This window comes from Argiope bruennichi, chromosome 3 (assembly GCF_947563725.1).
Source record: "Argiope bruennichi chromosome 3, qqArgBrue1.1, whole genome shotgun sequence".
Taxonomy (NCBI): domain Eukaryota; kingdom Metazoa; phylum Arthropoda; class Arachnida; order Araneae; family Araneidae; genus Argiope; species Argiope bruennichi.
The window spans coordinates 63,225,673-63,249,410 of NC_079153.1; the positions used below are offsets into that span (position 1 = coordinate 63,225,673).

General features: G+C 26.1%; 1 protein-coding gene across 1 annotated transcript; it reads left to right on the forward strand.

The window, feature by feature from the left end:
* The first annotated feature begins 549 nt into the window (after positions 1 to 549).
* LOC129964106 (B9 domain-containing protein 1-like) lies at positions 550 to 21,028 on the forward strand. Its single transcript, XM_056078788.1, has 6 exons — positions 550 to 790; positions 1,445 to 1,513; positions 7,179 to 7,290; positions 10,422 to 10,518; positions 15,185 to 15,315; positions 20,349 to 21,028. Exons 1-6 carry the CDS (start codon positions 734 to 736, stop codon positions 20,435 to 20,437), a joined length of 555 nt encoding a protein of 184 aa, XP_055934763.1. The 5' UTR covers positions 550 to 733; the 3' UTR covers positions 20,438 to 21,028.
* The last annotated feature ends 2,710 nt before the right edge of the window (positions 21,029 to 23,738 follow it).

Here is a 23,738-nt window from a genome sequence, read left to right on the forward strand (position 1 = left end):
TGGTGCACGGGGGATTCATAAATGTTCAATAAAAAAAAAAAAAAAAAAAAAAAAGATCACGCCTACTTCAGGTTGATCACGTGACTATGATGGAAAATTCTGATCCGTTGTCCGATCCGGTCATCTACTGCGCGCAAAATAGCCTCGTGTGAAATCTACGTAACTTGATTTCTGTATTTATGGAGTTTTATGCTATGATTCTGTAGTAGCAACCAAAGTTAAATTTTACTGTAGGTATCACCATATAAAATAAAAAACACAGACTTTGAAAAAATATAATATAAAGACATAGCAATTTTTTATATAAAATTTTCTTTCAAAATAGCTTGATCTTTAAATATACTTTTAAAAATAAAATATGTTATTTAAATAATAGTTAATATAATAGTTTGATATGATAAATAATAGTTTGTTATATCTAACAAAACAATAGATAAAATACTTATCATAAAAACCATCATGGATTTTTTAAAGAATTATTTGATAACTAGGAATGGCAATAAGGTATTGTTTATGCTCCACTTTTCTTTTTCTTTCTTGTCTGCTGAATTTAAATGTTAAGGGATGAAGATCTTTGTTGTTTGTAAACCAGAAGGGTTTTCTTCGAGTCTCAGTACTTAAAATTTGAATAGTAATTTGTATATGCTTTAATCATCCTTTTTTTAAAATCCAATCAGTTATCACATTAGATAATAATTCGCGGGAATCTGTAACAAATGTTTACTATCAGGTCATGGAAAATGAAAATTCTTTTCTGTTAATGGTTACTGGTCAAATAGAGTCAGCTGAGGTAAATGATATCTAATAAGAAAATTAATTAATTATATTTTTAAATAATTTTAATGACACTTTTTGATTTCTGAGTTGTTAACATTTTACTGTTATGCTGATAAGCCATTTAAGATGTAAACTTTTTTTCTTCTCCTGCATATGCGTTGCTTTTTCCATCTGGGGAATTCAAGCTTTATTACTTTCCTGTGTTTTACTTATGATCATTTCAAAATAAATCATTCTCTTGCTATTTGATGACTTTATTGAATAGAAACTATTATGTTTGGAATCTTGAATTTGTAATCTTCATTATGAATTGCAGCTTATTTTTTAGAAATTATCATGCTATAAATTTAATATGCAATTAATTATAATATAATAGTGTTCATAAAAATATTTTTAAATTGTGTGGTACCACATACAATTTGTAGAATTTAATGTACAAGTGAAATGATTAAATTTGTAATAATTTAACAATTTTATGAAATTATTTAATATGGATTATTTTGCATGTTTGGTGTTTTCTTCTTGAGTGTTTTTTTTTGTAATTATCTACATAAGCCAACAAACTTATAAAACTATGAAATTTGTTTAATTTCATCTATATTAATGATTCTGTGTTTAATGCAATCTTATCTAACTCATTTTAAAATTCTGAAAAAATTTATTATAGTTTCCTGAGATTGATGATATATATTGCAAACATTGTTTTGTATATGGATCTGATTGGATGGTAACTGAGGTGAGTATCTTTTCAAATTTCTAATCTTTGGATTAAATTCATTTTTTCCACATATTGAAAAATTTGCAAAATATGAAAAAAAAAAAAAAATCATTTACCTCACCTTGTAGGTTAAATTGCATATATTATTTTGATAATTCATGCTGTAAAATGTTTAATATTGTTAGATCTAATCATGTCCATGTCATGGAATTATCACTGTGGATAACAAAACTCGGTTTCAAAAAAGAAAATTAGCAGAAAAGAAAAAAGAAGAAAAGCTAAATTTTTGAATCAGAAAATAACGATGAAAAATGACAATAACAAATGTGATCAAGTGCTTATAAGTGATTTAAGTATTATAACTGATAAATTTAGAATTTTTTGTGTTAAAATCGGATCTATTCAAACAAAAGAGTTTTTGCTAAGAATGCTGAAGGTAGATCATTTTCCATTACTTACTATTTTTTTTAAAGTGCTGAATGATGAAATTTAGCTTTGCAGATGGTTGATTTATTCAAAAACACAAGACTCGGTATTTTGTTTTTGCTATACATTATTTTCCTGAGGAAATGAAAAATCTACGTGATTTATAGGTGTCTGTAATTACTGGAGAAATTTATCAACTGTAATTCAAGATCATGAGTCTATTTGTCATTTAATTCATTTATTCATTGGAAAGGATTACTGAAAAGACTAAATTTATGTTCAACTATTGATAAAACAAATCAAGTTAATATAAATAAGGAAATGGAACGAAGAACTATTTCAAAGAATTGTAGATGTGATTCTGTTTTTAGCATGTAGTAATCTGCTTCAAAAAAACCATAAAATAATAAAAACGCCTAATAATGGAAACTTTTTAAGTTTATTCGAATAATTAACTAAATACAATTCTGTGTTTATAGATCATACAAACAGAATAAAAAAAAAATCCAAAAATAGAATTGTCCATGATTTAGCACATATATTGCATCAAATTATTCCTACATTAGGAAATGAAGTTCTTAACAAAATTAAAGACAATAGAAAAGTAGTCACTTATTAAAGTATCCAAATGGATTCTACTTCTGATATTTCCCATAAAAAATAAACTTCAGTCTTTATTAGGTATGTAAATTTTGACAAGAAAAGATTAAATATAAATGAGTTCATTTATAGGGTTTATTGCAGTAACTGATGTGACTGGAGAAGGACTAACAAAAACTCTATTGAAAAGATTTACTGAGCTTGATTTAGATATTATGAATTGTAGAGGGCAGGCATATGACAATGGTAGTAACATGAAAGGGAAATATAAAGATGTACAATCTAGAATAATTGCTCTAACCCCTCATGCAATTTATGTGCCCTGCCTATGACACTCTTTTAATTTATTAATTTGTAATGCCGCTTCTGATGATGATGGGAAATTCTACAAAATGCACATTACTCTTAAACCATTATGCCACATTCGTTGGGATGCCAAAATAAATATATGGTTAAAATAGTATATATATACAGTTTGAACAAACTTGTAATGACTTAGAAGATTTTATTGATGCAAATAACAATTATATAGTGGTATCCAAAGCTAAAATATTGGATTCAATACAAGAAATGACATTTATTTTATGTTTAATAGTATGGCTTACAATATTGTTCAAAATTAGCATTATCAATAAACTATTGCAAGTAAAAACAATTGTTCTCAATTGGGCTTTTAATTTAGTCAATAAAATTAAAACTGAAACCCGAAATTTAAGAATAAAATTTAGCTCATTTTCTGATGAATTGGAATCTTTCAAAGCATTCTCCTGAGAAACGAATTCAAAAAAGAGAAAAATTATATTTTGAAACAGCAGAAGATGAAATTATAGAAAACCTGGTTGTGGAATTTAGATGTTATTTTTTAACTCTATAACTGATACTGTTATTGTACAGATACAAGATAGATTTGAAAGTATTTCGAATAATCACTATAATATAAAATATGAAAACTTAAAAAAAAAAAAAACATGAATTAGAAAAGTGTTTTGAAAACTTTGTAATCTTTTATAATAATGCTGTAGATGAAAACCTAATCCAAATAATTGTTTGAATGAAAGGGTTGTAAATAACACTCATCACTTACTGCAATATATACTAATTAATAATTATAATGATTTATTTCTAAATGTATTAACAGTGTTAAAACTTTCCTTTACATTGCCAATTTCTATAATTAATGCTGAGCGCTCTTTCAGCAAATTAAAATTACTAAAGAATGGTCTTCGGTCAAACATGTGTGCATAACGCTTAAATGTTTTTGCTGTACTAAGCATCGAAAAAAAAATCACGTAAGATTGTAATTTTCCTGAAGTAATTAATAATAATAATAAAAATCAAGCATTAAATAAACATACAATAATAATATGTGTTCGCATTTTTTTTTTTTACTTTGCAAAAATTTAGGGCCGCAAATGATTTTTTCGTACCTGGGCCCCTTCATAGAGAAGGCCGGCTCTGTTCTTGACACTCTAATCTTTAAATAAAAGAAACAGTTTAATGCTCTGCAACCAAATCTAATTGAGTTGTAAAGCTTTGATTGTCATTATTATTGGGCAATTAAATATTTTACTAATTTAGGCTAATCAGTCTTGGTGAAAATCTGAGTCTTTTGAAAAAAAATATCTGAAAATTTTATTAAATATCGACTCTTGTGTAATTTATATTTAAATGGATGCTAAATTTTACACAAATTAAAAAAGAAAACATTATCAATATGAAATAAAAGGTAGACTTGGTAGTGTAAAACCATTAAAAAAAATAATTTAGTATATATTGTTTGTAGTTAAAAAAATATTTTAGCTGTATGACTTACGAAAATAAATGTTATAGTAAATAACAAAACAGGAACTACTTTCAAATTAAGCAATGAATATTAGAAAATAAGCATAATTATAAAGTTAAAAGCACAAATTAATACAATTCATTTTTTTAAATTTTATTGTTAATAGGTTTTATCTCGAACAGTCATTAAAATAATTTAGTACTTGTGACTTCATATTATTAAAATATGCCACTAATCAAATGTATATAAATATGTTATGTACATTTATATTAGTTATATAAATATGTTCCAACCTGATGCTAGGAAATTAGAGTAATTAATTATAGTTAAAGTTTTGGCGCATGAATTCTGGGACATTCTGTATATATAGATATATAATGCTGCCATTTCTGTCAAATTAGCAAGCCTGAAGAGAAAGAAATTTTCAGACTTTTAATCAGCATTTTTTCATGATGACTAGGGCTGCCTTTGGAACAAGAAATATACATTGATATTATTCAATTTAAAATTAATTACCTTTACATGGCATAGTTTCTATTTGTCTGAAAGAGCTGATATTGTATATTTAATGCTTTAGAAGAATGCCATTTTAAACTTGGTGCATGGTTACTTTCGGTGCAGAATTCAATCCCCCCCCCCCCCGTTGTTATATATATATATATATATATACAATGGTGGCCAAAATTGTTGACACTTTCGAAAATTTCAATGTTTTTTAGCTTTGTATGCTTGTAGAAAATGTAACATTTCACAAAATGCAAACTCTTACATATCATTTTAAAGAGAATTAATTGCTCATTTCAATACAAAAAGCAAAATTCAAATATTTGCAGTACAAAAGAAAGTCAAGAGGCAATTAGATACATTAAATGCTGATGACTGCAGTTCTTAGTAAGGTAGCCTTTATTTTTTATTACAGCTTCACATTGATGTTTCATTGAGCTAACAAGAGTTTTAAGCTCTTCCTTCATTATTGCATGATACCAAGAAACAATTATAGCCTTAATTAATCCTCTTTTATTTTATGAACACTTCATATGTATAAGAGTTTTCAAACAGTACCCTAAGTTCTCTATAATTTTGAGGCCAGCACTGTTTCCAAGTCATGATAACAATTCAGTGCTCTATGTACTAAGCCAAACTTTTGATATTTTTGCTGTGTGGCAAGGAACTGAATCCTGCTGAAAAATAAATGATATATTGTTGGGAAAGAGATCACTGATGGAAGGTGTAAGTTTTATCTCTAGAAAAGTGTTAGTGTGTTTTCTTACATTTAATGCTTCATCAATAACATGAAAAAGACCAATACCGTCTGCTGACATGTGTGATAAAATCATAACGTTATCTGACTTCTTCATAGTTGTCTGAATGCAGTCAGAATGTAGCCCTTCGCCTATTCTATCTTTTACATATTTTTGCCATCACTATTGAATTATAATATCTTGGTTTCATCACTCCTTATAACTTCTGACCATTGATCATCTGTCCAATTAATATGTTCATTTGCCCACTGTAATCTTTTTATACACTGCTGTAAATTGACATAAGGATTTTTTTCATTGAATTCTACCTCTTAGTCCAACATCTCATAATTTTCCCCTGATTGTTCTTAAACTGACATAAATGCCAGCATCATTCAATTGACTTCTGGTTGCTGCTGATGACATTCTTCTATCTTGGAGACATAGACTTTTTATTCTTCTGTTATGAACAGATGGTGTGCACCTTTTTCAGCCATTTCCTGTTTTGTTTTTTATTGAATTTGTCTCCTGATATTGTAAACAAAACTTTCGGACTCCAAATGTAATTACTGAACCACTCACCTGTCTTGCAATTTCAGCATAGGAAAACCACATTTTTATTACACAATAATCTTAGTTCTTTTTCTAGGATGTCCAATCTATTCTTTTATTTGATGTCGTTACTTCTTGAGGAAATATTAGAAATATTTCCAAAATTCCTACTATGTATTAAAATGTTTAACCAAATTTCTAATTTGCAATTTGATTACATAAAAAACAGTCTTCCTTCTACAGAAAAAAGGACAATAATAACTTGTTCCAACTTTAAACATGATATCATCTTCTGCTAGTAGTTATTAACATTTGATTGCTGCCCAGAACAAGAATAGTGATTTGTCAGGAAAGTTAGAAATTACAGTCCACTTCATCACAGTGTTTGTTATTCAGATTAAAGTAAGAATAACTTTTTTGCAATGCAAATATTTGTATTTTGCTTTTTGTATTGAAACCAGCATTAAATTTTCAAATGATATGTAAGAGTCTGCATTTTGTGAAATATACATATGTATATTACATGTACAAATGTAAGCATACAAAGTTAGAAAACATAACAATTTCCAAAAGTGAACACAATTTTGACCACCACTATGTATATATATATATAATTATATATATATATATATATATAATATTTTTATTGATGACAATTATTATTATCGCTTTTTTTAACCCTTTAAAGGGCCATTTTTTTCTAGTCATATTATGTTAAAATATTTTTAGGTTTGAAATTAGAATAAGGAAAGGGATTCATTTATCTTATTAGATAAATTTAATTTGATTAATTCATTAATTTAGTTAATTAATAATTAAGTAACAAATCAAGACACAGATAAAGAACTGAAGCATCTAAGTTTCTGTCTTTTTAAAAAAAATTGTCAGAACTTATTCTAACCTGCATAATTTCATACAAAGATTGATAAATTTGGTGGGAAGCATACTTTCCACAACCCTAGAAAGGGTTAAGCAATTTTCAATCTTTACAAAAAATATTAAATAGTATCTGAGATTTCATTACTAAATTTCCCTAATTCCACTCATAGTTTATAAATGCTTTGTTATATTTTATATTTAGGGTATAGAAGAAGGAATATCACAAATATCCAAAAAGAGTGAAGATGAAACAGGACAGTTTACTTTTAATTTTCCATTAGATATTTCTTTTAAATCAACAAATCCATTTGGCTGTAAGTATTATTTTATTAAGTTTTATAAAAATTTAATATCAACAATTGATATTCCAATAATTATAGTAATTTTTTAATACTATGAAGAGTTCATCTGGCTTATTACAATTTATCTTTATGTTTATGTAAAGAATGTGTATTTGTGTAACAATCTTAATATTCAATATAATAAAATATGCATTAAAAATAATATCTTACTAAACATACTAAAAATGTATTAAATGAAATCCCTGTTTAATTTATAATCTTTTGTCCATAAGATATTATTCAATAGTGTGATAAATGATAGATTAATGTAAAGTATAATACATCATGTAAATTTTTTCTTATTTTTTTTTTGCTTTTTCATTTGTTTCTTTCAAATGTTGCAAAAGATTCTTTATACTTTATGATATTGTTAATGTTTTACTATTCATACAATAAACTATAAAATGTGCATTTCATTTTTCTTCAAAACTTCTTATTTATTAATTCAATAAAATCTGCATTATAAAATTGCTGTTTTTGTATAGAAATATTTTAAAATTTTGAATAGCTGTTAATCTGTGAATGTCTTTTATTTATTGCAATATTTTGTTTCATAACTACAGAAAATATGCTGTTATAATCTTCTCTGTACTTTTGCTTTTAACATTTAATTTCTAATATTTATTTATAATTTAACATAACTTCATGCTTTCACTTAATTAAAATGAGAATTAAATACTAACATTTTCACACTTTGGTAAGGTTGGATACTTGTCGCTTATAGCATTTTCTTGATACTACAATTTCCTTTGCATTGTATCAAACCTATTAACATTTCTATTTATGATGGCTTTTTTAAAAATAACCTTTATTTTTATCACTCCCTGCATTATTTTCATTATTTTTTTTGCAATAATATTTTTTTTTATTAGAATTCTTAAGTTTAGAAAAGTTCTATTCTATAGTTAGACTATAAATATCACCTTATAATTATTTCAACATTACTGTTTTGTATTTCAACCTAAATATCTGTTCAATGTTACCAAACTTCTTCCTGTTGCTGGCACTATAAGTAAGAGTGGTGCTGAGGAGAGCTCTGGGCACCCTAACCTCTTTAATGGGAGAAAAAAAAATGGGGGAATGTTCTGCAAATAGAATTTTTATGAATTTCTCTCTATTGGCAATTTTTCTTTATTTTGCCTGAATCATTACAGTATTTACAGTGAGCACATAGATAGTTGAGTTCTGGACACTTTCATGCATTGCTGTCTTTCATGCAAACTCCTTGCTATCAAAAGATTTTGAAAATAGAAAATTTTGTTGGTTTAAGTCAAATGTAACACAACATATTGCAAGATTTAAAAACCAGAGAGTGTGCATTTACATGGAAGCAAGATGAATATAAAACATTAATTATTAACATTATTATTATATGCAACACAACATTTTAATGCTGATGCATTTTATATGTGTTCTACAATGATTCAGAGTAATGCTTCTCAAAGCCTCGTGATTTTAAGAGTGCATAGTAGCAGTTCAAGAAATTTGTAGAATTGCTATTAAGAATTAATTGTTGAAGAATTGTAGAATTAATTGTTCAAGAATTGTATCCAAAACGCTGAAGTCAATTGTACTAATGTCATTAGGATTTGCTATCAATATTTATTGATTTATCATATTTTTCAATAAAATATAACAAATTTGCTTTTTATGTTTGTTTGTTTTATAATATATTAATTTATTATAACTTAAAAGCTATAATTTTTAAATGTGAAAATGTACCATTGGATATTAGGAAAAATGTTAAATTGTATTGGCTATTTGTAAATATTTAAATTGAATATTTTCTCATGGCTAAATACATCTCATATGTATACTATTCTTTCATGAAAAATTTTTGTAATGAAAGGAGTAAGAGAAATGTTGAAATGCTGTCTAAAATAGTATATGGTGTTTAAAGAAATTAAAAATAACTCATGTTATATATAATTGAATGTAAAGATTTATGATCTTCAGATCCTATTTCTGCCATTTAGTTAAATTAAATTTTAAATGTTCTAAAAGGCCTGTTCAAAGTACTGTCTATTTTTGGATTAGTTCAATAATTTAACTAGATTGGGACAAGAAGGACACATAGTCTTGGGAGACTATTGAGTTACAAGTGGCTTAAAACAGTTAAACACTTAAGAAATCTAACTTTTTTTTTCACCTTCTCTCTAAGTCCTTGCAATATTTTATTTAAATGGATCAAATCAAAGCAGAGAAAAATTAATCCATATCTTTTATATAACCTGATCTTAGGCTCTGGTGCATAAATTTTCTACATCATTTATTTTTCGAATTCCAAACTATTTTCATAATTAATTATTATCCAAATTATTTAGAAAAAGTTGAAATTCTGTACAGGTGCATTATATTAAAATTTAATAAAAAAATATTGCCTCCTTTTTTGAAAATTATAAAAACAAATATGTCAAAAGAATTTTTATTCGGTTTATTTTTCTCTTTAAATCTAAGTTTTTTAATTCATTTCAAGTTAGAAAATGTGCAAAGAAGAGAAAAAAACATGGAGTGAAAATTTACTGGAAGTCCGAATGGCCTCCAAAAGCCAGCTGTTTTTGTGATAATATTGTATTATTAAGAATTAAAAGGAAATTATCAGTGTTTTTTCATATTTTTCATGTTTGTATGTAAGGTCAAACTATGTAAGAAAAATTTTATTTACCCTTCATTGCTTCTCTATAAATAATTATCTTACAAATGAAATACATTAACCTGTCTTTTTTCTAACTTGTGTGTTTAGAAATTTTCTTTATTTTAATGCTGATTTCAAAACATCGTTAAAAAAATAATACTGATGATTATTTGATTATTAAAATAATTTTTTTGAAATACATTCTACTGTTATTTGCTCTGCTAAGTTTCCTATTGGTTACTGTTTACTGATTTGTCACAGTAACCAAAAATGTGAATGATAAAAACATGATTATTATTTTGCTTATTCCTTTTAAAAGTATTATGATTTCTGAATATTATTTTATATAATCTTAGGATTCTTTTTTGGTTTTGAAGTATTTCTGTAATATAATTTTTCCTACAGGAATAAATTTATTTCAGTATTTTTATTTATTTGTTCATAAGTTAATAGTAATTAAATTTTTCAGGGCCTCAATTAGTTGTTAGTATGTATGGTATAGACTTTTTTGGAAATGATATTGTTAGAGGCTATGGTTCTGTTCATGTACCCATATCTGCTGGAAGGTATGTCATTGGACAAAAAAATGTTGCATTTCTATCATTTCTAATTTTTTTTAGTGAAATAATATATCTAAAAAAATTTAAAAAAATTATGCATTATAAGTATGAGAAAAAAATTGAATAAGTATTTAAAGAAAAGTAAAGTTCATATAATCTTTTGCTTAACATAGTTATTTTACTATATACTTTAATAATTTGATATATATGAGTTGAAAATTTACATCAATAAATGAGCAAAAAAATTCAAAAACTGATATTAGGATTTGTTTATATCTTCTAGTTTAAATTAAGTACAATTCCTTCTGTAAAAGATATTTTTCCATATTGTTATTGTGTATTCTTTTAAATTTGCATGTATGAATATTCTGTTTTTTTAAATTCAATGATTAAAATAGAATTACTGTTATTAAATATAACGAAACATCGTTTATGTCTTTATAAAAAGCAATGTAAAGAAAAGAAATTACCATGACAACTCTACTCATAATAAAAAGTTAATATGACTTTGTTTCTCTATTTTGTCTTTTTTGGGCAGACTATTAGAATTACCAGATTAAATTGAAACAAATTTTAGAGATATGGCAATAGGCACTTTAAAGGGATTTTTTTAAAAAAAAAATCTACTTAAAATTTTAATTATAAGTTGAGATTTTATTGCATTTTTAAGCAACTTTCTAAATTTGTAACAAAAATGATTTTTTGACATTTTTGAAATTTAAGAAATTATACTTTTTATTAATACTTTCTCATATAGAAATTTTATTATTGCAAAGAGAGAGTTTTGTAATCATTAATCACAACTTTTGGCTTTGCAATTTTAATGAATTTTCCCATTTCAAACCTTTATTTGCCTGAAAAACACAGTTTGGGAGTTATATTTTTCTATGAATGTATTAAAAAAAAAAAAGCTTTGAGCTATGTGGGCGAAATTTGGTGAATGTTCTTTATAGCAAATTTGTAGATTTTCACAGGTTTTGAATGAAATTAAAAGATTATTATATTCAGAGGAGATTTGTATGTCTACTCGAATGCAAGTGAACCCAATAATTCTGAAAGGGAAATAGATTGATAAATGAAATTTGGTATGCAATTTAGCATTTAAAGTGCTGATCTATATCAAATTTTGAATGCAATCCATCAAAGATTTGCATGCATGTGCAAATATGTATACGAATGTACAGAAATGAGAACTCAAAAATGTAATAAATTAGATATTTTAAATTTGATATATGCTCATATTTCTGAAATTATAGTTCTTTTACACTTTTTGATTTTAATTAATTGATGAAAAGGACCTAAAAGTTGTATTTGGATTTTTTTCACAATTTCATAAAATAAGAAACAGTCATATGCAGGATTCTGAAAATAAAAATGGAAACATTCATGCTCTTGCATGAGGTGCATAATTTCTATCAATGAGGACAGTATTTTTATAGGGAATATGCAAGAAATTTGTGGGAGACTACTTGTTTTGGTTCCAACAATTTATTTGTACAAAAGAATGTAGTTCTGGAATTACTTAATATATTTTTTTCTTCCATCATGACAATGGGAACAATTTTTCAAACAACCAAGGTGTACTCTTGATTGTTAAAGCTTTATATATTAATAGTCCAACATCTCAGAAAGAATATACTAGGTGTACTAGCTGATTATAAAGATGGCTTGTAAATAATATATTCCATATTGATGAAATAAAATCACAAAACAAATTGATTGAAATGTGACAATGTATTACCATATATTCATTGAACATACAAGTCACTGAAAATATTGAACTATGAGATTCTTTATATGAATTGTGCATAAGCTTTGTTTACCTTCTATTTGAATTGTAAATGCATAAGTAAAGTAATATCTTCTCACTAACGAAAACAGTTTAAAGGCATGAAATACCTTTTAGACAAAATAATAAGGATGAACTGATTACCTCTAAATTCTTGTCATTCTTTATTTGCAACTTAACCATTTTTCTATTTTTGATCACCCCCCCCCCATTTGTGTAATAGTTCCATCTAATTACAGCTGATATAATTTGTTTTAATTCAAATTATGTGACATTATCACTTTAATAATCTTGAGGTGAAAATAGGAAAGATTATATAATTTTTTATGTATTTGTCATTGAAGGACAATTATATGAATTCACGATTTGAATTACATTCTGTATTATGAAGATGCACTTATTCAATCCCTACAAAATACAAATATCTTCACAATACAAACTGCACATTATCTATATATTTTTATTCTAAATATATCTGAAATTCTTATTCCAAAAGTAAATAAACTGAGGCAGACCATCCCAACCAATGACATTTTCTTTTCAAAATATTGTTCCTTTGATCATCTGTCTCTTTACAATTTTCCTTTTCATCCCAAATGCCTCATATTCTTTTTTGTAATTCCTATTTTCTCTTCATTTGACAAAAACTTCATTCAGTACTTTTCTGTGAGGTTCATTACAATTATTGCCAAGCATATATGGTCTGCAAAATATTATTTTTCTATCAGTGAAAACTTGCCAAACTTTGAGTTATAAATATGCCATATAATGAAACTTTACTCAAACTACTCAGAATTTAGTTCATGAAGGAAGACAGATATTTTTATATGCGAATTTAAATTAAAGCATTATTAAGCAATTAATATAGTTAGTTTACCAGCTGCTGTACATTTTCTGTGGATGTATATATTTGATTATGTGAATTGTTAAAAGTTTGAGCTCTGTTATTTCCATAATCATCAGTTTCATCTTGCTCATTTGCTAATTTTAGAAATATTTTGAAATTGTCTTTTTATTTTTTTTTATCCCTCCCCACTCAATTAAAAATCAATTTAGTTATCCTTAGAAATTTTGTAAAAAGTTTAAAACAGCTTAATCAAGAGATTTCTAAATAATACTAATTCAGTTACTGAACATAAGACCTTTAATTAACAATAATTGAAAATTAAATAGAAATTACAAAATTTAATAAATAATACATCGGTCTGGAAAATGGTGCTTGTATCTATTGTAAGATATATGAATAAATCATTATTCAATATAATTTTTAATTTATTAATTTCTTCACTCTTGATTTTTAAAAATTGTTTTTTTATATTTATATAAGAAGTGCTTATTGTTTTTCCAAAATAAGTCAACTCTTTAGTGTCTAGTGTTGAATAACTTCATGTATTCTTATCTCTGATTGCTTTAGAGATAATGTATATTTCAGCAACCACATTTCCTTGTCTAGTTTGCCATTTCGACTTCCTAATAAATAAATAATAACTTCTTAATAAATAAAACCAGCAATGAAGGATTTATATTCAAGACTGGCTTAGTTGGGATATACAATTTCCACTTCTTATTCAAGGCCAGGAATTTAATTCGAAAGTTTAAATGAAGATCTCTATCTATTTAATGCTGTCTTATCTATTCCCACATATTTTAACTATATTTTATTGTTTATAGAATATTATTAGAATGATTTAATTTTGAGAATTTTCTTCTGTTTTAATTTTTTTATATATATGTTGTATATCACTCTCAAATAGCTTCTTTTCTTTTTGGAGATTTTGAGACCCCCCCACCCCTTTTCTTTATCCCTAAACAGGATGAAGGAAGAGGAATGGACATTGTAATTTCAGTAATAATTTTGGATTTACAATTATTTTTGAGTAGTCAAATTTATTTTCTCTATAAAAAATTCTAAAGAAAACTCTATAAAAGAACACCATTTAGTCTTGCGTAATTTGTCAGTATGACATGAATGTTTATTCTGTTTTATTTAAAAAATATCTTTGTGATTAATAATAAAAAAGCAGTATGTATATATATGAAATCAATAATTGAAAGTTGTATGAAATTAAATCTAAAATGGGAAAGCTTCATCATATAGATAGCAATGTTGAATATATTATCTCTTTCAGGTGTTTACTATTTTTGGTATTCAAAATTGTTTTAATAATATTTTTACCAATTAGTATTTATAACCATTTTCACTAACAAATCCTGTATTTCGAATCTTTTTTTTTTTACATGAATTGTGCATATAATGAAATTAAAGGATTTAAGCTTTATATAATCATTAATGCTCACAGTTTAGAGTTCAGTTTATAATTGTTTGTGAAAAAGAGTATGTAATAGCTGTAAAATATGGCCTAAAATATTGAATACCGTTACTAATAGATAATTTGAAAAATAAAAAAAATTACTTTACTCATAACTATTACTGCATTGCATTTCTTTTAGATCATGTATGATTTGTTTTTTGCACAATAACTCTCAAAATTCTAGGATATTGGCTGAATTTTTTTCTCAGAGATAAATGCTGAACATGATAGAGCAGTCAGTTATTATGATTTCAATCTGTGGTTGTTTTTTCGAAGTGTTGTGTCAGTTCCATTTTTTAATTTTTCTTTTATTAATTTTTCAAAACCAAAATGCTGCCAATTTTGGCACAATTTCTCATTAGTTGTTCAAGATCAGGGCTTTATTAATCTTGTATTATTCTTGTTTTTGCACAATGCTCTCAAAATTATTGAATATTGCCAAAACCTTTTCTCAGAGGTAAATACTGAACATGACATACATGGCCTGCCAAATGTTGTTCTTGTTTAAAATTTTATCATTGTGAGTATAATTAAATGTATGCTTAGCATTAAGATTCACATTCGTTTTTAGGCACAAAAGAAGAATTGCTATGTTTGTTCCAGAATCTTCATCTATGCTTCAGAAATTCACTAGTTGGCTTATTGGACGTAGACCAGAATTCATAGATCCACGTGTTGTTGCTCAAGGAGAAGGGAGGGATGGTAAGTAAAATTGTTGAATTTATTAATATGTGAATTGGTGCTTTGTTATTGGTTATTATTTTCGTTAATTACATTAACATATTCCCTGACTTCAAATACTTTAGGTATTTAATCTTTTCAGTGGCGAATCATTAAAATTTTTGAAATTTGATAAAAAAAACCCCCAATCAATGTGATTAATAGATTGTATAGACAATCAAATTTTTTTTTAATATCTATCCTTCCACGGGGGTAGTGTCCTCATTTGAGGATACCACCCGTCTCAAAGTTTTACCTTCATCTGTTCAAAGCACCTTATATGTGGAGGATTTCCAGATCTCCTGCCAAAGCAGCAATATGCGCTCAATGGAACACCAACTGCAAATTGCAGTTAATAAACTTATTGACTGGTGTGGTCATAACGAACACATGATTTCTCCGGGAAAAAGTTGTTGCATTCACTTTTGCAAGAAACGGGGCCTTCATTTGGATCCTGAAATTTATACTGGGAATGTCGAAATTCCTGTAGTGGATGAATTTAAATTTTTGGGAATAATATTTGATTGTAAGTTCACTTTTCTTCCACATGTCTTACATATGCGGAAGAGGTGTGACAGGTTATTGAATATTATCAAGAACCTCATGGGGAGCAGATCGTACATCTTTGCTTCAAATTTACGAAGCAATTATTCTTTCATGCATTGGTTATGGATGTATGGTGTATTTGTCTGCAAAGGTCTTCCATTTTACACATACTGAATGCCATACACCACTCTGCCTTTCGAATTTGTTCAGGAGCATTTCGGAGTTCACCAGTCTTTACATTGTCTGCCACCAGCTGCCATTAAATTTATGGCGCCAAAAATTGCGTGTACTCTACTACTTTTGAGCTTTGTCAATCCCGAAACATCCTTCACACTCTTTGATGCTTCCTGTTCGCATTCGGAGATTATACACGGCTCGACCTTCTCACATTCTTCCATTCTGTGAGAGAGTTAAATTACTCCTCGAGGATTATGAACTTCGTGATGTGAGTATTCACACACTTGATTTATTCTCATTTCCCCCATGGGATATCCCTCAATTTTCCTTTTTAAATCCTTTTTATGGGTTTGAGAAACCAACAACGGTTCCTGTGATTTTTCCACTGCATCTAAAACTCTATATTAATTATTTTCAAACACATTACCATATTGTTCTACAGTTTTATCATTGAACTTTATGCACCTTTTACTTTATTGTACGCTCTTTGAACTTTTTATACAATTTTAGTTTTCTTATTGACCATATATATGGCGCAGTATAGCCTTTTCTGGCTCTTGTGCCATTAAAACTAACTAACAATCCACCACCCGTCAGGGGCAATCTCTGTGTTAGAAAATCTTTTGAAATAATTGTTTGAATTTCTTATGATAATAGCAGTAATTATGAATATTTTAGGTTAATAAACATTTCTAAAAAGTTTTAGGTTATTTAAATTATTTAAAATATTAAAAATACAATTTATGACATATTTATTATGAACTTTCTAAATTATATATATAAATAATAAAAAATAGAAACATTGCAATTTAATACAAAATATCAATTAAGAATAAGAACTATCTAACTAAAATGCTAAAAATATATATTCACAATTAAATTTAAATTTATAAATATCAAATAGAAAGCAAAAAAAAAAAAAAAAAAAAAAAATTGAGAATAACTTATTAGTTGGCATGAAATCTTTCAAAACATATAGGAGTGTCCTTTTGTCTAACACACAATGGCACATTGCATATTCTGCACATTGTTCATGTTTTGTGCACATTTTTTTTGAAACTGTCAGGAATTTTATTTGAGGTTCACAGGAAAAAGTCTCAAAAATTAAGCAGAGTATAAGCGCTAAAAAAGAGAAACCGCCTGAAATGTTTTCTGGCTTCAAATATGGGTGGTCATTCTCCAAAGACAAGAACCCTCCCCCTGCCAGAAAAAAAATCTGTATTGCACTCTTCTCTGAAAAATATCAAGTTATAGCTTTCTCATGGATACAAGAAGTGAAAAAACAGAAGATAAGTAAACAAAGAAACAGATGTCTTAGATGGGCTGTGTCCCCAAATGTGGCCAGCCAGAAACCAACCACTTTGGTTCATTCTTAAACTAATTAGAAGCTTCAAAAGAATTATGATTTAAAACCTCTTGGACATCGTAAGAAAGTGGGTGACTGATTTTGATAAAATTTCAATTCTTAAAAATTAAAAAAAGTTCCTACACTTCAGGAAAAAAATTGAGACATTTTTAACATAAAATTAATACCGCCCCCCAAAAAACTATATAAAATTGCTTTTGTTGCCATCTGTTCATTGGAAAAGAAACCAATTGCACTTTTCCAACAATTTTTTGAGTTTTAAAACCAATAATTTTTTTTTTTTTACAGAAAATTTTAAAATTGGTGTCCTCTTTTGCAACCACTGACCTTGAAAGGGTTAAGTGCAGTATTACTTTCTTAAAATGAGGAATATTTTTTTTTTAATACCAAAGGACAGTAAAAGTGTTATTTGATTTTTTTTTCAATTATAAAAGCATCTCCAAAAATATATATGCAAATTATCTATAGACTTGAATTCTAATTCTCTATAAACTCTCTTTTTGCTTAAAATGTTTTGCATATTAATTTATTTTTGTGTAAGTATTTAGAGGAATTCAAAAATTTCCTGGTAGAACTTGGTTTGCAAACATACTTGTCTCTTTGTAGATGGACTTGAATTAATCAATCTTTAGCAGATAATCTGTTACAATGTCTCTGCCAACCATCTATCATTTTGATAAATTACAAAATAATATAAGTTATACTATGCAAAGAACTTTCCATCTCTGGTATAAGCATACTATTTATTTAACTTCTGTGTTTTTTTAAAATTTATTATTTGGCTTACTTTCAAGCTTTTTCTTTTTTTAAATCCTGAAACTATATTTATTAACCCGTTGATTGCCATGTCACTCGCATTTGCATGACAACAAAAGTTCTCAGTCAATGTAGAATTTGATACCTGTAGAAAAAGCCTATATTTAGTTTACATTTTTTGTTTTAATACATTGCTCAGCATGTGAATCGGCTGTGATTCATACTTTCTATCTAAATAGATATTTTCTACTACAGTTAAAAGAGAGCAAATAAGCAAGTTTCTTATTAGATAGTGGTCTGAATCACAGGCATCAATCATGATAGCAAACAGGTTAATGACATTTTTAATTATACAGAATACTATAACATAATGTAAAATTGTAACTTTTTTGTGTTATTTTATGAATGGAAAAATCAGACATGTTATAAATTGTTATATTATTTCATAAAATATTTCTGCTGTATATATTGAAGCCCATACACTGATGATAATTTTTTTAAAAACATAATATACAGAATGTCTGTAAAGTGCCTTAACACTTTCTAATTTTTTAAAATAAAATGACAGAAATGTGACTTCCTTGTTAAATGAGAAATAAAACAATAAAAATATCAATTTTTCGATAGAATTAGATTATAGACAATAGAGTTAGATTATAACATTAGACATTAGTAATTGATTAGAGTACTTCAATGCTCATATCATTAGTCAGATGGAATACTAAACATCAAATTAATAAGGAATTGCCCACACCAGGATCTTTGAAGCCCTGAAAAAGCAAGTAATCTCATTAATCTCTTACACCCTTCATAATTTATTAATTTTGAAGATAAATTTTAATTGTATGCAACTTGGAGTTTTGGATGTGTACTTCTGATGTTTTGAAACACCAGGAATCCATTTTGCCATTTTTTTAGTATGAAACCATAAAATGAAACCATGTATGAAATCACCAAACCATGAAATGAAAGAGACAATATCAAAAGCACGTTGATGTTAAAAAAGAAAAAAAAAAAAAAAAAATGTAATGTTTTATTTAGTGTATAAACTGTATTTTTTAGATTTTTAGAATTATTTTTTAACACTTTCATCGTGAGGGACAAAATAACTCATCCTCTACTCAAGGTTTTTCTATATTATTGTAATGCATCTTATAAATATAATGAGCATATATATCTTAGCACAGAGGGTGGGACAAAGGTGCGCCATTGCCGCAATGAAAGTGTTAAAAGTATAAAACTTTCTAAAAACTATGAGTATGATGTATTGTATATCTGCATGCTATCAATGTATAATGATGTTAATAAATATCTGGCTAAATTGTAAGAATGTGGGATTAAATAATACAGCTAATAAATATTATCATGAGATACAAATTTAGAAATTTTGTAGCTATCCATTTCTACAAAATTGCGAATATGCAACTCTAGAATTTGCTAATTGGGCTGTCCAACAAATCAACTACAGGATTTGTTATTGGCAGCTTTGAAGAAAAGAATTTTTCAGTGCTGGAAGAGGTACAGATTCTGGAACTTGTTAAATGATATCTAGAACAAGTTTCATTGCATACCAACTTCTGCAGTTGCAAGTCGTATGAATGCTATTTTCATATAAGACTTGTGAACTTTTGAAGAAGTTTTATCGATTGCTATACCAATATTAAGTTTATGAGAATGCATATTTGACTAGCCTATATTCCTATTAGCAAATATTTTTTATAAATATAAGAACCTATCTAGTTATTTGAATAGGCATATGCATATGTACTGCATTTTTCATTAAGAGACTTTTAATCAATTATTTTTCTATATATTTAAAGTAAAATTAGATTCCAGCTTAAGAGATATTATGAATCATCTGAATATTTATGAAATTACCAGATTCTAATTAATTCTGTATTAATGTTTGTAGTTATTTCTCTCAGTTTCAACTGAAAAAAAAATTAAGACTCATTTAAAGATTTATTTTATTTTATTTACAATTTTTTGATTTCTCCTTTTAAATGTTTCTGAATTACCAGTACTTGAACTTGGTATTTTAGACTCGTATTCTATGACAAAAATGTTTATTTAGATTTTCTTTGGATACATTCTTTACAAATATTCTGTTTATAACATGTTGAAATAACAGTTAATACTGCTTGCTTGTTTTTTTTTTTTTTTTTTTCAGTTACTAAAGTGAGATCACAAGGATATGTTACAGTGCTTTTTAACGTGATTACCAAAAATATTGAGAAACTGGGTTATAATACTGGTTAAAAAGTCATTATGTATTTTCATACTAGTGAGCCTTTCATATTTTGATATTGAAGATCATTCATATAGTCATTTTAGGATTATTTTATGGCATGTATTTATGTTATTATTTAAATGATTTTAATGCTAAATGGAAGGGTGCTACATATTTTCACTCTAGTCATATGGTTTTAAGCATACTTTTATTATTTGTTCAATGAGCTATATTTCTACTTATTTTTTTCTTCAAATGAACTTACTAAATTGTGTATGGCCATTCATATATGATTATGAAAGTATTATTTTTGTCTAGAAGCATAATCATTAGATTTATATTTTGATTTTATAAATAATAATTATGTGATTGCAACAATTTTTATTATTTTGTTACTTAATTTTGAACTTAATTTTTTTTTTTTTTTTTTTTGTAAAAATAATATTTTTTATCACTCCTCTGCTATCAAATTTTCACATTATTTATACTGTATGAGATTATCAAATATGGTCATTATAAAGACTGACCCAAAGGAAATTCTGTCATTCAAAATAAATATAGCTGTGTGATTATTATATTTCTTCCCATAATGAAAAAATAGCTGCAAAATTTAAATTGATTATTTAAAATAAATAAATTTTAATTTGGAAATAAATTTAGTTTATTCTGTAGATATGTAATTTAAATAATCAAAATAATATTTTTGCATATAAATAATGTAAAATTATCTGTACAATTAAATTATCTGATTCTCTTAAATCTTTTTATTTATTGTTAACAGTAATCCAGAAATTGATGCTGTGGTTCTGTCAAGCATTGTATTTATATATAATTTTCTTAGCTTTGAAAAAAAGAATCTTATATATTTGAATTTTTATGAAGTAATTATTGAATTATTAAAAAAAATAACGTGTTTAACAGGAAGTCATATTTGTTTCGTGCGATTATGACATTAGTATATGTATGGAAGATAAAATTATTGAATTCTCAAATGAATTGTTTACAGTAACTTTTGTTGTTTGTCTTCTGGAAACATTTTTTTAGTTAAGTATTAATAAATTAAACTTTTCATAATAAATATTTTGTATATGTATTGGACATTTAGCTGGTTTTTTTTTTTAAAGCTAAGATACTCCACTAGTCATTTTTGTATTTATTCACCAAAAGTCAAATATCCATGCAAATGCCAAAGATTATCAGGATTGCAGATAACATTTGAAAGTTATTTCATTTCTTTTAAATATTATAAATTAAAAAAGTATTTTTTATCAGACTTTTAGATTTATTTTTACAATTCAAATATATGTTGTCTGATAATACTTTTAAAAGTATGTATTATTGAATGTGTTCATATGTATGCAAAATTTTTGTATATCAAACCAATTTACAATATTGTTTGAATATTCTTATAATTTTTCTTGTTTATTTGTGAGTGTTCAAAATAATTTCTATTGTTTGATATATATCTGTGAAAGTATATGGTTAACAAAAATGAATCAATTAACTTAAGAACAACCTATATGTATTGGCATCCTTCCCTAATTATTAGCCAAAATTTAGAGAATATAAATTTATGTGAGATTTCTTTTTAGGAGCATATAAAACTGATACTGTCTACTATTTTCATTTTTACAATCTTTGATTGTTTTTAAGCATAAATGCATGATTATTAATTTTTTTAGTCATATAAATACTAATTCATATTTTTGTTTGTTTTATGATAAGATTATTTTATTTTCGATACAAGATTATGTCAACAAAACAACGAAACCTCTATTTCAATTTTAGAATTTTTGATTTAGAATGACATTATATATCTAAAAAACACTGTTAATTATTACTTTAATAATAATTATAATGTTATCGAATTATGAATAAATTTTGCTGTTGTTTGGATGTTATTTTCTAATAACATCAAAATACGTAGAAGTTCTAAAAGATTCAAGTCATCATTTTTTAAATATATAATGTATTTTGTACAAAGAAATTAATCATAGAATTAGAGCCATTCTTTAAATCATCAAGGTAAAATTTTTTTGCAATTCAATATAAAATTACCTACAGAATGTATACTTCCGTCCAAGATAAACGCACATCCAACAAATGAAATTAAGTTAGTGCCATATATTTAAGGAATATTTATTCTGTGTTCTAGAAGGCTAAGGTAGATCTTCTAATGTTTAAAGGAGCTTCATATTGTTAGACAGTGCCTTTTGAATTATAAAAAAGTTTTTAATTTCATTGTTTTATATTCAGGCCTAATTTTTTTTGCTTCTGATCCTGTTATACATATTGAATGTATCAGTATAATTTAGAAACATAAAATGGAAATTATAAACTGGCCAAAATTTAATTCTATATTACTGTTTATGTTTAGACAAGAACATACAGTTTTTCTGCATATAGCACTAAGCTTGATATTTTTACTTTCCATGAAATGTGAGATTTTTAGTACTGTTTATTGCTTTGATTTTATTATTTTTATATCAATTCATTAATTAATATAATTAGGTCACATAGACTATGTTGTACTTAGAATTGATGAACATACATTACTTTTAAATTACATATGTATGAAGGTATTAGGTATCTAAACCTTGTATGTGAATTTTTTTTTTTTGCATTTTTTTTCCTAATAAATATTGAATTTAATAGAAATTTGCATTTCTCAATAAAATTACATTTTCAAGTTCTTTGTATTTTTATATCCCTAAATTCTATTATTTAACTATGTTTGGATGGAGTATTATAGTTTTAAAGGCCTGAAAGATTAATGTTAACACATTCACATATGATTAATTCACATTGCAATTTATTAATAATTCATAATAATGCTTCATGAAATTCCTTCATTAATAACTTTCTTTAAAATTAGTATCTTCACAAAGGTTTTATTTTCATATAAATTCAATTAGATCCTGGTAAAACATCTACAATATTAAAAGTTCCTTTGTGCATTTAAAATTTTTTGAGTGTATACCTTTGAACATAGATTATAGGAGTATCAAAATATTATAATTAAAATTTTATACCTTGAAATAATTAGTGAAGAAAGTTTTGTTATTGTATTGATTGTATTTATACTTTTGATAAGGAAGTGAATGCATTATGATGAATAATGCATTCACATAATAATTAATATATTATGATAAATAATATAAGGATCTTAAAACATTAGAATAGGTTGTAATATTTTTATATATCTAAATTTTATTCACCTAAGCACACAAAAAAATTGCACAAGATTATGAAATGTTATAGATTAGAAGCAATAATATAAAATTTCACAGTGCCTTTCACATTTATTATACTTTTGCTGCTAGATAAATG